The sequence below is a fragment of the Peromyscus maniculatus genome, chromosome 2, assembly GCF_049852395.1.
Source record: "Peromyscus maniculatus bairdii isolate BWxNUB_F1_BW_parent chromosome 2, HU_Pman_BW_mat_3.1, whole genome shotgun sequence".
NCBI classification, from domain to species: Eukaryota; Metazoa; Chordata; class Mammalia; order Rodentia; family Cricetidae; genus Peromyscus; species Peromyscus maniculatus.
Window position 1 is genome coordinate 138,796,302 of NC_134853.1, and position 14,670 is coordinate 138,810,971.

Genomic DNA, 14,670 nt, shown 5'->3' on the forward strand with positions numbered 1-14,670 from the left:
GGAAATTACAAGCAGCAGTATAACCTGTTTCTTTACCATTGTCAGTGCATCATCTTCTCACCCCCATTGCTAGCATTGGTGCTACCTCACTGGTATAATGTCATAGAGGCAGAATATCTCAAGAGATACTAGATGATGAGCAGAGACAGAGTGGTTTCAAACAGAGGCAAGGATAAAATTTAATGGAACAAAATGACTATGTGGACACAAATAACCTAGCATAAGAAGGGTTAATAGCAGATTCTGTTTTGGTTTTTAAATATCAGCTGCAGGGATGGTTTGGATGATATGTGGAAAGGGATCGATGGTCATTAGCCTATTATCTACTCGTATAATTCCATAGGTAGAGTTTTGAATGTAGTGTATTGCATGCATGATAGATTAGTTTATGTGCCTAAATGTTATTTTTCCTCTTTATAAAGTAAAATAGTTTTTGTTTTTGTTTTTGGCAGGGTGTTGCTTTGTATTCCTGATCCCCTACCTCTGTCTGGAATTAAAGGCGTGTACTACACCCTGCTTAAAGTAAAATAGTTTTAAGACAAGAATTTCATATAGAGTAAAGATTACTTTTGGCCTGGGAAGATGGCTCAGTGGATAAAGTGTTTTTTCACAAGGATGTGAGGTTAGATTTTCAGTACCCACTTAAAAAGCTGGTAAGGCTGGAGAGGTTGACTCAGCAGTTCAGAGCACCAGCTGCTCTTGCAGAGGGCCTTGGTTTGGTTCCAACACCCACATGGTGACTCACAACTGTAATTGGAGTTCCAGGGGATACAGCACCCTCTTCTGGCATCCTTGGACTCCTGCATACATGTGGTGCACATATCCTCACACAGCCCCCCCCACACACACACATAAGTAAAAGCTGGTGGGTGCAGTGGCAAGTACCTGTGTAATCTTGGCACTGGTGAGTCAGAGACAGGTCCCTGAGCTTTCTTACGAGTCGGTCTATCTTAATTAATGAGCTCCAGGTTCATGAGAGACCTTGTCTTAGTGGGGAAAAGTTAGAGGTCAGTGGAGGAAGAAGGCACCTGACATCTGTCCTCCACACATAAGTATACTCAGGTGTATACTTACCTGTTCACACACCAGCAAATACACATACTATATACATAACGAATTAAAACATTTTGGCTCTTTGACCTGTAGCTTTGTACTCTAAACAGGGTTCTAAATTGAGAGTATGGTTTGCGTGACTTAAGAATTTTATGAATTAATATAAAAGTTGAAGGGTAATTTGGAGAGCATCTAGAGAAGAGCAATGAATATGTTGTGCTCATTAAATTGTGTAGAAAGAGTTGGAGTAGTTACAGACTTCTAACTTAGAGAAGGAACCTAAATGACATTAACTTGTAAAATGTGGTGTCATTATGAAGAGAACTCTAGCAAAAGACTTTTTTTTTCCCCTGTATTCTTCATGGTAGTAGAGATTTAGATTATTCTGAAAAGTATTTTAAAAAGCACAGTGGATTGCCTAATCCAGGAAAGATTGTGCTGTAATTTACTACTTTTGGAAATACTTTATGAGTGGGGTTGGGCTGGTGGCAGGGTCTCATGAACTTGGTGTGGAGTTGAGGCTGGCGCTGAACTGCCACGCCTGCTCCTACCTCCTGTGCTGACATGACAGATGTGCACTGCCATGCCTGTCTTCCTGTGGTGAGCTTAAGGAATATTGTTTTCTTTTTTTGTTGATGTTATTTTTTGAGACTGGGTTTTTCTGTGTAGCCCTGGCTGTCCTGGAACTCCCTCTGTAGACCAGGCTGGCCTCAAACTCAGAGATCCATCTGCCCCTGCTATCTGAGTGCTGGAATTAAAGGCGTGTGCCATCACCACCCAGCCGAATATTGTTTTCTAAAGCAATTAATATCAGGACTTTACAGAATAACCTCATGGGATTCTTTTCTATCTGTTTTTGTGATAGGTGTCTTTGCAGTCACATTTTGTTTTTTGTTTCTGTTTTTGCTTTTCTGATGGTGATTCTCACCAAATTTCACTAAAGAAGTTTTAATATGCTTTGCATTGTAAAAATTCTTAGAACTTCAGAGGTGAAAGAAAAGTTATGAAAGTTGAGTTTTAGTACGTGACCTTTTGTTATTTATTTGCTGAATTCTCTATCTTTAAATATAATTCTTGTTTTTATTTTCATTTCAGACCGAAAAGGATTTTCTCTCTTTTGGTTTGTCTTTTGAAAAGGTTGTTTCTTAAAGGAAAGTTTTTTTGTTTGTTCATTTGTTTTGTTTTGATTGTTTGTTTGTTTGTTTTTCCAAAAACAGGGTTTCTCTGTGTAGTCCTAACTGTCTTGGAACTCACTTTGTAGACCAGACTGGCCTAGAATGTATAGAGATCCACTTGCCTCTGCCTCTGAGTGCTGGGATTAAAAGTGTGTACCACCATCCCGCTCTTAAAGGAAATTTTAACAGATCATTATTCATGCCCTAGTGCAAAGTAGTTTAGTGCTGTTCCTTCTCCTCAATGGAACAGGGAACAACTCCTTTGAAAAGGTGTTGAAGAAAGAACAGTGTACAAGGCAGTTAGAAACAAACTATACTGTCAGAATTAAGTATGTTATGCACTAAGCAAATAACATTTTCTTGGTTACATGTTTGTCTCTTTGCTGACGATAACCAGCTATGGCTTTTATATCTCCTGAGAACTATGGATTCAGAATTCCTTTGTGGAGAAAGGAAGTCTTGTGGACTGTTTCAGGAATCATTATTGTAAGATCTTATTTGTGGAATAAGTATATTTTAGTTTTCATGTGCTGTCTACAAAATTTAAAATCGCCTCTTGGGTGACTTTGAGTAAGTAGTTGTGAAGGGTTCATTTTCACCGAAATTGCTAGGTGGTTGTGTGATGTAGGGTGTGTATGTTTAAAATCACTGAGTAGCAATAATTCATACTTAGTATAATTGGTTTACTTTGTAATCTTAAATATAAATCATAAATTGTGAAGAATATTCTAAGAAGGGTCCATAGACTGCTGAAGATGTTCCATTGCATCAAAATAAACCCCCAAGGGAAGCGGAGCCCTAAGCTGGCTTGAACTCAAGAGATCTGCCTCCCTCTGTCTCCTGAGTGTTAGAATTAAAGGTATAAGCCACCATGCTTGGCAACATTTCTTAAAGATTTATTTATTTATTATGTATACAGTGTTCTGTTTGCATGTATCCCTGCAGGCCAGAAGAGGGAGCCAGATCTCATTACAGATGGTTGTGAGCCACCATGTGGGTGCTGGGAATTGAACTCAGGTCTTCTGGAAGAACAGCCAGTGTTCGTAACCTCTGAGCCATTTCTCCAGCCCTTGGCAACATTTCTTTAGCTAAGGCTTTAGATTGCATTTCAGAAGTAAGAGTGTGTTTTTCCATCTAAAACAGGGCTTTAACTTATAGGACGCATAAGGCCATAGGCAGGTCTGATGTCTAAGCTGAGGATTTGTATCTTATTTCCTCTTATAATTCTTTAATCAGTTTATTTCTCTTCTAGGGCATTTAGTTTATGTGACAAGAAGGAGCCAGTTTATTATGCACAAAGATTTCATTTGAGTTCTCTGTTGTGCCATTTTTTATCTGCTGCCAAATCTCTAGGTAAAAATACCAGGTTCTAGGAATGAAGAGGAAGGGCTCAGTACCATTTGGGTCACAAAATCATCACCCTCATTAGGTTTATTCTTTTTACTTTCCTTTGTGTCCTCTTTTTACCCTATTGGTGATAAAATATCTCCACCATTCTGTTTCCTCGTTTGAACTGTAAAGCTTTCTGAATAATCGTTGCTACTCCATGTGAATGAGGAAAATTGCAGGCAGAAGCCCAAGAAGTGTAATATGGTAGTAAAAGCACATATGAAGTCATATCAGTGGTGTTTTGTAAAGTGAAATTAGTTCCCCATCTCCCTACTCACATGTCCTGACTTAGTTTTGAGAAGTGTTTTGTTTGTTTTTGTTTTGAGATGGGATTTTATTCAGTAGACCTAGCTAGCTTTGAACTTAGCACTCCTGCCCCAGCCTCTTTAAAGTGCTGAGATTACAGGCATAAGCTGCCACACCTGTTGTGTTGTCATACTTGGATGTTCTTTATGCCTTAGAAGTTGTGAAAAAATTTCTTTTGGAAGCTCTTTTAAGTAAAACAGTTGCAACATCAATTTCAGAACTTTAGACCTTAGTTCTTCATTCCTTTTTCTCTGTTTTCATTTCTCCTACAAGCAGTGTGTTCTTTTTTCTTCCATCTTAACTATTTTTTTTCTCTGGCATTCTAGTTGAATTGTTTGTGTCAATCTGTGTTGGGCTGTAACTTTCTCAAGTTATAAAGGACCTTGCTGCTGGCAGTATCCCTCCATATGCTGTCCGGTCTACTTTTTGCTACTTTCTTTTAGCCTCTAACAAGTATTTTGTTTCTTGACAAGTACTCTGGTTTGGTTAAGCACTTGTGTGAGTGCACACGCAGACACACATACACATCTGAATTGGGTAGTCACACTTGTTTTAACCATTGGAGTTCTTTCTTCCAAGGAGCTGAGGGACTCCATGATACAGGGCATTAAACTTGGATATAAATTCTGTGCTATTTATTTAATCCATGCCTTATAAGAACAGGATCTTACTCAGCTTAGGAGATACAGAGTGGAAAGAAATAATGGACTAGGCTTTGTATAGGGAGAGATGTTTGATTTGAGTGGAGAGACCATTTCAGATGAGAAATTTTTTATTCCTTATTGAATTAGTTATTTTTTCAGATCATTTGTATCTGCATTTTATTAGGTGGCATCAGAGATACTAGTTTATATGGTCACTGTTCTCAGTGGGGATGTATGAGAGAGGGGTGAAGGTAGAAAGCTTAGGTATATGAAGTGTGTTAAATGCCAAATTTAGGTTAGAACAGCTCTAGGAAATTGAGAGAAGAATTAGTAAAGCAATAATTAAAGCTAAAACTTTTGAAAATATGTCTAGCTGTAGTGTCAGGAAAGAGACATCAAAAGTGCATGGCTGTAATGACATGAGAAGAGTGTTGCTAATTTCTCTTTGAGTGTGTACAGTGGACTTGAGGGGATTAGCAGGGAGGGATGGGGAGAAGTCAGTCTAGGAGGCCAGCTAGGAAGGAGGCTTTGGGAATGGGCTGAGGTAAAGTGGCCTGGCATCTCCTAATCAGCTCTCCAGAACCAGATTCCTCAGCGCTTTTGGTGCTGTTTTAAAACATCCCACCACCTGTCTCTGACACTAGTGGACTTCTGCCATCACTGTTCCACCAAGAAGTTCCTTTCTAAACCTCCTGGTGAGCCGGCCAAATGTAATGGTCAGATTTGATGTTTTTGCTTGATGGAGACTCACTGCAGCTTCTAGCTTAAGTATCACAATGGAGGCCCTTCCTGCCTTACTGCCAAGAGTATATAAACTTGAATACATTAGAAATAACCCTGGAACTTAATGGAGTAGTTAACGTTTGCCCTAGCACAGAGAGAATTAGAAGTACAACGTGCCATAATTTTGACACAGTATGGCCTTCTTTCCAGGCTGTTTAGAGCTTCATTTTCTTTAAGATGCAGATGAAGTTCTTCCTCCTGCCTCCAGGACTGCAGTCTGTGTTTCCTTTATAGTACCTATACTTAATGTTGCTCCTTCATTCAATTTTTTTTTCATGCCTGATCTTGATTAAACTGTCAGTTCCCCAAGGGCCAGAAATCGATAATGGTTCTCTGTGTTTATTACTCAAGCAGTCTCATATACATGTGTAATTATGAATTCTTGTTAAATGTATTGCCACACATTTAAATACCTCCTTCATGCTGACATACCCCAAGTGTGTTAAGTTCTTACACTGGTGCCAGTTACATTTCAGTTTAAACATGCCTTTATATTAACGTGGGAGTTGTGTGTAACAACTGCTGCCGTCTTAAAATTTGAACAAGGTAAAGCTGTGTGCAGAGAGAGACCGAGACAGCTAGAGCAACAGCATGTAGGGGAATAATAGCCGATACTTCTTTGGTGCTGAACAGTAATAATAGCTCTCATTTTTATGATCATCATCCGTTGACCTTTAAAAAAAAACTTTTTTGTCTGACGTTGTTCTAAGTGCTTTAGATCAGTCACATAGGTACAGCTGTAAATTTCCTCCTCATTTCACAGTGAAGATGCTACAGAAAAACTGTTGACTTGGGCATTAAGAGACCTGGGCTCCTGTTTTAGTTCTGCTTGTGCCTGTGTGAAAATAACTCTAATGTCAGTGGACCCTTACTTAGTTTACCATCTTTAAAGTGAAGGTCAGAGGCTGTGAGCTTCGGGTGCTTCCCCCTCGTTTGCTGTAGTGTAATCTTGAAATGAGAACACCTCGTATGTCACAGTCTTCCTAAGGGACTCATGCTGGGCCTGAGCATTGCTGGCTGCTACAGTGTGGTGGGATGAAGTGAGTTTATTTCTTTGTTTGAGGAGCCTTGAAGGTGCCATTGAGGGGAATTTAAGTTTGGTTTTCAGAAAAGGAGGAGAGAATTTGAGAAGCAAGGTAAAACAGTGGCACAGAGCATTAGGAAAATAGGATGAGACTAGGACTCTAGGTCTCTCTGTGTCTCTGTCTCCTTCCTCCCTGCCTTTCTCTTCCTCCCCCCTCCCCTTCTTTACCTCCTCTTCTCTTCTGTCTTCTCTTCTTCTTCTGTCTTTTCCCTCTCTCCCTCTTCCTCCCCCCAACTCAAAAGTGTATTATTAATACCTTACCTTCCCAAGACACTCCTAGACTAATATTATTAACACCTCCTGAGTAATTGCTCTGTGTATGCACGTATGCCTTATCAGATAGTATTTTAAGTGTAGATACTTTGATTGTTTCTTTGTATACATGAGGAACTGGAGTTTCAGACAGTGAACATTTTCACAGGCTTCCCGCTGGAAACTGTTGGAGCCAGTCCTTGAATTCTGATTCCAAACCTCTTTTGTCTCTCAGAAATTGGCTCTGCCCAGGACCCTAGGTTGCTTTTTGCTAGGAGCTACTTGGGATGAAGGACCTATGTGGGGTGTTCCCTGCCACAAGATCCTCCTTCTGCTTGGCCTTTTTTCTGTTTCTGTAGTGTTGGGGAGCAAATCTAGGACCTTCCGTATGCTAGTGTTCTGCCACTGGACTGCGCTTCCAGCTCTACAGTCTTGACTCTAGTGCTGTTTTGTACTTTGGTGTCACTTAGAAGTCACTTTCATCTTCCGCTTTGTCAGTGGGTCACTGGTCTTGCTTTTGTGACCCTGGGACAGAATGTTTGTGTGCTCTGCTTGAACACCAGCAATTGCAGTCTGAAGTGTCAGCATCCTTTCTATGTTCTCATTTCCCATCTCTTCAGTAGCTTTTTTCTTTTTTTCTAGAAGGTGTGTTAACCTGGTGGAACTTATTTTCTTTCTTGGGGTGGTAATAATGGTATGAGTTTTTTTAGCCTCGGAGAAAAATACATTAGAAGTTCCAACTTTGCAGGGCGTGTATTGAAGCCTGGGCTTGTGGTGTGCTTTTAGACCAATTGTGGCTTACTTTCTTATCTTACACTCTTCGGTCTTCAATTTTTGTAAGCTGGTTTCTTGCCTTTGGTTTTTACTAACTGCCTGGTACTGCCTGTCCTCCTTCCTTCCACAGTGTCCTTGACTGTCCCTCCTGAGGCGGCTCCTCAGCTAGCTTGTCTTCTACTATTCCGTTCTGCCCTGCTTTTATCTTCCTACCCTCCCCTGCTCAACTTTACCTTCTTGCCCTAATGCCGATTCCTGTATCTGTTTCTCAGTTCTCTGACATCTTGCCTTCATCTTAGTGTTGGCACACCTTTGTATAACTTCTAAAATTTGTGTCCAAGAAATGGAGATAGAAGTGTACAGTTTGAATTTTAAGAGTTTGTGGTGTGTTGGTGAGTAAGGACTTGGGCTGCTGATGGAGTTTTCATACCAAGATCCTGCTGCCCACTCCTCCCCTCCTTTCCCCTCCCCTCCTTTCCCCTCCTCTCCCCTCCCCTTCCTCTCCCCCTCCCCCCTCCCCCCTCTTTTTTTTCTGAGAAAGATTGGCATTAGCAGTCAGTTTATGTATTTTGTATTTTGTATTTTAAACCCTTTATGATTGGAGAGAAAAAAGATAGGAAGTGTTGATCCCTTAAATATTTAGTTTGGTCATTAATGTAACTCAGTCTTTTCCCTCCAGATTTAACTCAGGCTTTCCCTCACTTTGGAACTCCTAGATTTGTGAATATTGGATTATTTTGAGAAGCAGGGGTTGTTTCCTTGATATTCACTAAGGAGTCTATTTACCTTCAGGATGACATCTGAACTGGAGAGCAGCCTAACATCTATGGACTGGTTACCACAGCTCACCATGAGAGCAGCCATCCAAAAATCTGATGCTACACAAAATGCACATGGAACGGGAATTTCTAAGAAGAATGCACTCCTTGACCCAAACACAACACTGGACCAGGAAGAAGTCCAACAGCACAAAGATGGAAAACCTCCGTACAGTTATGCCAGCCTCATCACATTCGCAATTAATAGTTCTCCCAAAAAGAAAATGACTTTAAGTGAGATTTACCAGTGGATTTGTGATAACTTCCCGTATTATAGAGAGGCTGGCAGTGGTTGGAAGGTAAGAATTTTGTTTAAATTATAGCTTTTGTGCAATAAGCAATGGTAATAGTGTTAACTGCTATTGAAAGTAAAACTTTGTTGAAAGCCATAAAATTATCTCACTTAATCATTTTTAGGATGCCAGAAATGGGAAAAAAATTTAATTCTATTGATTGATTGATGATGTGAGTGTCTGTATGCCACTGTGCACACATGGAGACCAAGCAACAGCTTGTGGGAGTTGGTTTTCTCTTTCTGCTGTATGGTCCCAGAGATCAAACTCAGGTCATCAGGCTTTGTCAGCAAGTGTCATTACCCACTGAACCATCTTGCTGGCCCTGGGAATTTGTAAAGTTAGTGATGGACTTATTTTTGGAAGTAGCATGGGAGAACTTTATTATGTCCTGGGACTGATGTAGCGTGGACTGAGAGAGTGCACTGAGGACACAGCCGTCAGTGGGAAGTGATACCTCATGTGACACTGGGTAGACAACAGAACTATAGAAGGATGATCAAAACCAAAAATTTGTATGGTTAGAATACTGTTGACCAGGTGATAGGCTTTTTTCAGATTTCGTCATGTTTTCTTCAGTGTCCTTTATGTTGCAATTCAGTTGTCATTCTCTCCATTCTCTCCGTTCTCCTCTAATTTGTGAATGTCCCATACTCTTGTCTTTTGTGACTTAGACATTTTTAAAGAGTTTGTCAGAAATGTGGAATTTTCCTTGGCTTGGTGTTATTTTCTCATGATAGAAGTAGTGCATTTGGGGCCGAGTAACAAAGAGGTGACATACCCCTCTGCTTATCACAGGGTGTAAAATGTCAGCACAGCCATAGTTCTTGGTTAATGTGATTATCTCTGGCTCTCCACTAGAAGGCTACTGTTAATTGTTGTATAAATACAAAGTTTTGGAGAGATATTTTGAGGGCATGTGAACATACTTTCTTTTTAAACTTTGCCCAATAATTTTATCATTCATTGCTGTTTTCTAATGGTGATTTTTCTTTTTCCTGTAAAATGAAGAATATTATTAATTTTCTCCAGCAAAAATGAATTTTCTGCCAACCATGGTTGTTGTTCATGGCACCTTTAAACCCTGCACTAGGAAGGTGAAGGCAGGTATGTCTCTTTGAGTGTGAGGCCAGCATGGTCTACATAGTGAGTTCCAGGATAGTCAGGGCTATGTAGAGAGATCCTGTCTTTAAAAAAAAAAAAAATTCAAACAAACAACAACAGCCTTGCTGGCTTTCCCTGGTCTTGTTAAGAGTGTACTCGTGGCTCTTGTAGATGGTTGTAGTTTTTATCTCAGCAACAACCTGTAACTGCAGCTCCAAGAAATCCAATGCCCTCTTCTGGTCTCCATAGACACGTACTCATGTGCACATACATACAGGTGTACACATGTAGCTGAAAGTTTTCCTGTGTCCCACCTGGCCTATGGTCAGGACAAATCTCTCTCACCCGTAGGTCACACAGCCACTCAGACCCAAATAAACACACACAGGCTAATGTTATTTTTAAACTGTGGCCATGGCAGGCTTCTTGTTATCTAGTTCTTATATATTAAATTAATCCATTTCTATAAATCTATACTTTGACACATGGCTTGTGGCTTACCAGTATTTTTACTTACAACTTGCTTCTCATGGCAGCAGCTAGCAACGTCTCCTCCGCTCTGTCCTTCTCCTTCTTCTCTCTCTGTTTGAATTTTCCACCTGCCTCTAAGCTCCCTTGCCATAGGCCAAATGGCTTTATTTATCAACCAGAGCAACATATTTTCACAGCATACAGAAAGACATTCCCCCATCAGACACATAGAATACACATTGGAGAAAGAGGTTTTTCTTACGTGTTTAGTCATGATAGTAAGTGTTTATGGGTATTCTTTGTACTAGCATTATCATCCTTTTTTTTTATTTCTTGCTTGTGCTGAACTATCTTAGTTCTTTTTTCAGGACAGGGTCTCACTATGTACTCTGGGCTGGCTTCCAGCTCACTTTGATTATATGTAGTCAAGGCTGGCTTTGAACTTGAGATCCTTCTGTCTCAGCCTCCACATACTGTGATTATAGATGTGTTTCATCATGCCCAGCAAAAGCTTTCTATGGGATTTTCACTTGTTTGTTATTGGTGACTGAGCCTAGGGTCTCAAAAGTTCTAACTAGGCAAATGTTCAACTACTGAGCTATATCCCCAATCCTCATTGTCCTCCAAATCATTGAAGCTTTGACCGTTAGGAATGATTATAGGATAATTTCATACTTTTGTTTCCAGAGTAATTTTACGTCTTCCTTGTGTCAGTTCTGGAGTTCACCACTTATTTAAAGAGCTTTTGGAGACTCCACCACTTTAGTTGCCTAGTGAACAAGCAACCCAACTTGATTTCTTTTACTTTTGCACACATTTATTTATATTTATGTTTTACATAGGAATTAATCCAGCTGTGTGCTACATGGGGTGTGTGCATGCTTGTGTGTATTTATGTGTGTGTGTGTGCACAATAAAAGATTTATAGGGTTTTAGGTTTATATTAAGTGGTAGTTACTCTTCAGTTTCTTATAAATGTTTCTGCTTTACTACCTTTTTACATTCTTATAAAATTTTAAAGGTCTGTGCTTATATACCATGCACCAATGAGGTACCATGTGCTGTGGAAGATAGGTACATGTCTTGAGGGGAAGGATTATGCCACACTAGTTTTTCTGTCTCTCTCAGGACACAGCAGTGTTTGTATTAGCTTCAGCTAATGCAGTTTGAATTGAAGTACAATTCCTGCTATCAGTCTTCCTTTCTACCTTCCTTTCATATTCCTTTTCATCTTGCTATTTGTAAATATTGTTATTTTATTTCTTTCTTGTTCTTTATCTAATTGGTGTTACCTTATTGCTTCAGCTTTCTTTTCCTTATAAACTGAATCTTGTGTGTGTGTGTGTGTGTGTGTGTGTGTGTGTGTGTGTGTTTTCTACATTCTTTATTGATAGCAATATTATAGAAATTATTTTTGTTTAGATAGCCTGTGTTTTATTATTTTTCTGTACTTAAATACTCAAATTATAGCTGCATTTTCAATTTTCTATGTGCCAGACATTATTCTAAGTTCTTTTATACCATTGTTTCTTTAAGTCACACAGCAGCCTTATTAAGTAGATATTCTTGCCCAAAGGTAAAAGTAAGAAAACAGAGGCTTAAAGATATTAATTTTCCAGAATTTCTCAGGTAGAGAACGGTAGAATCAAAACTCAGTACCATATTTGGTAATTTGAGAGTTTTAGCACTTGTTCTTAACCAGTAGTATATAGCTCATAATTTTGCAAAAACTACATAAGTAGTTGAATTTAATTTGCAGATTTAAAATCCCTCTTAACTGGCTTACTAGTATGAAAAATGATTTTTAACAGCATACTTTTTTAGTAAATCTGCTTTACTAAAGCAGAAGTACATTATTTAAGGTTTATAAAAACTATTTTTATGTGTATTAGTGTTTTGCCTGCATGTGTGTCTGTACACTACATGCCTTCCTGGTGCTCATGGAGGCCAAAAGAGAGTATCAGATCCCCTGGAACTAGAGTTACAGATGGTTGTGGGCCACCTTGTGGGTGCTGGGAACTAGATCTACTAGAAGAACAACCAAACTCTATTTTCTGTTTTTACTACCAGACACTGTAGGTGCTTTTTGTCAGGGTTTGGATTAGTGAGATATAAATCTGTTTAGTAGCAGAAAAACATGGTGTCTGTAGAGAAAAAAAAAAAAGGCCAAAATTTGAGTAAGAAAGCTTGTCAGAGACTTATGTCAGAGACTTTATTAATGGCTGTAAACATGAATTCCTGAAGGTACCAGATAGGTAACATAGTAAGTCTAGAGGATATCAAATCAGTGGCTGCTTCTCTAATGGGTTCTGATTATGTCTTTCCTCTTAGGCTACATAGTGGGCATCTCAATTTTTCTTCCCTAAGGGAAGCGAGAAATCTGGGTTTCTGTGTAGAATTTCCCAATTTCCAGATGTTTCTAATTCCAGGGTTCTTAATTTGCAATATAATAAATGTGTGTTTTGATTTTGTTTGGCCTGTGGGCTATCAATCTTTCAGTTAATTTCATTGTCCTTTCATTAATTTGAAAAGGACTTTCTCCTCTTCACTGTGCTTGGGTTTAGTAACACTGAGAAACTTAGAACAGGATCCCTAAGGGAGTTCATCCTCTTTATTAGATGAAGATACATATAATATGCAACCAGGAAGCTTGAGAATTATTGTTGACACAGTTGGTCACAGCTACGGTGTATAAGTCATGATCATACCCATTTTGTCTGTGACCTAGTAAAAAGTGTTAACTCTAAAGGGTATAGTTACTGAGAACCAGTGGGGGGTATAAGATTCTAAAGTGATTGGTACAAAGAATAAAGTGTAACCAGAGTGAAAGGAAGAGGACTTACTAGAAAGCTATTAAAAAAAAGAGAAATAGCAATTTATTTTGAATATTTAGAGGGATGTTTTATTTATTTATTCATCCATCCATCTATTTTTGGTTTTTCTTTTTTTTTCTTTTTTGGTTTTTTCGAGACAGGGTTTCTCTGTGTAGCTTTGCGCCTTTCCTGGAGCTCACTTGGTAGCCCAGGCTGGCCTCGAACTCACAGAGATCCGCCTGCCTCTGCCTCCCGAGTGCTGGGATTAAAGGCGTGCGCCACCAACGCCCGGCCTATTTTTGGTTTTTCAAAACAGGGTTTCTCTGTGTATCTTTGGAGCCTGTCCTGGAACTCACTCTGTAGCCCAGGCTGGCCTTGAACTCACAAAGATCTGCCTGCCTCTGCCTCCCGAGTGCTGGGATCCAACGCCACCACCACCTGGCATTTTAATGTATTTTTAAACACTTGATTATAAGGGCTCCTGGTAGAGAGTTGGAATGAACCAGATTATAGAGACCTTAAAATATATGAAAGCCCAGCTGAAGAACTTGTTTCAATTTTTAGGAACAGTACATAAATTTTGATTATGTTCCTCATCAATCTGCTTGTCCTCGCTGTCTTATAAATTGTAAATCTGTTTATTTCTTGGTGATTATTATCTCAAAATCATGGTGGGAAACACCTTCAGAAATAGTGATACATTTTCACTTGGAAGTATGTAGTTTATATATTAAGATATGGTTGGTGGAGCAGGGAGTGGGAGTGAGTGGGAAAGTATGTTTTGTCCCTAAAACTGAGAGTCCCCAAAAGATTATCTGGTACCATCTGCTTCAGGCAGACCTTCAGTATCTCTTGGGATTACTATTTCATACTCATTAAGTTCTTTCTCTCACTGAGTTTTAAAACACTGGATGCCTAGAATTTACTGTGCTGACTTTAATTTTCCTTTTTGTAGAGATAGGTAGATATTGAGCATTTCTATGGAGACCAAAAGCTGGGTGTGGTGGCACACGCCTTTGATCCCAACACTGGGGAGGTTAGCTGCAAGTGGATGAATCTCTGTAAGTTCAAGACCAGTGTGGTCTACATAGTGAATTCCAGGACAGCCAGAGCTACAGAGTAAGACCCTGTCTCAAAAACAAAAATAAAAACAAAACAACAACAAAAGGAGACCAAAGAGAACTGATTTTTCTTTTTTGTTAGAGGTCTTTGTTTTCATAAATTCCCATTCATTCTCCTAGATTTGTTATGCAGTTCTATGTCCTGCTGCTTCCCTTTTTTCAACATAAGGAGGAGGTAAATTGGGGCAATTGGAAGGGCATTTTCAGCTTGTGATGTATGTGTTGATTGAATAGAAGGTAGGAAAAAGATTTTAAAGCAGCCACAAACTGTTTTAGAAATGTAGTCACCCAGAATAGAAAACCTTACTATGTTCATTATAAAAGGTCAGATAAAACCTTAACATTCAGTTAAAACTTCCTTTCATGTAAGGGTGTTGAAGGAGATTACATTATTAAAGGTAACTCTTGAGTATTCCATAATTGACTTATTTATAATCTGAAATAGAGGAAAAAGAATTAAAATTTTTGTGTTAATCCTTTTACTGAGGAAGATTAACCCTATAAATCATTAGGAATTAGGGTAACAAAAGATTGGGGGCAGAAAAGGAAACCTTAAAACTAAGTATAAGCAGTAGTAATTATGTCTGATC

The 14,670-nt window shown here is 39.1% G+C and overlaps 1 protein-coding gene across 10 annotated transcripts in view; it reads left to right on the plus strand.

Moving 5' to 3' along the window:
* The window catches only part of Foxj3 (forkhead box J3), a 98,292-nt gene that overhangs the window by 28,734 nt on the left and 54,888 nt on the right, over positions 1–14,670 (plus strand). For all 10 annotated transcript variants that reach the window (XM_042271800.2, XM_076564950.1, XM_042271798.2 and 7 more), the window contains one exon: positions 8,253–8,577. In XM_042271800.2, coding sequence (XP_042127734.1) covers positions 8,253–8,577 — 325 coding nt within the window. The remainder of the gene's footprint in view (positions 1–8,252; positions 8,578–14,670) is intronic.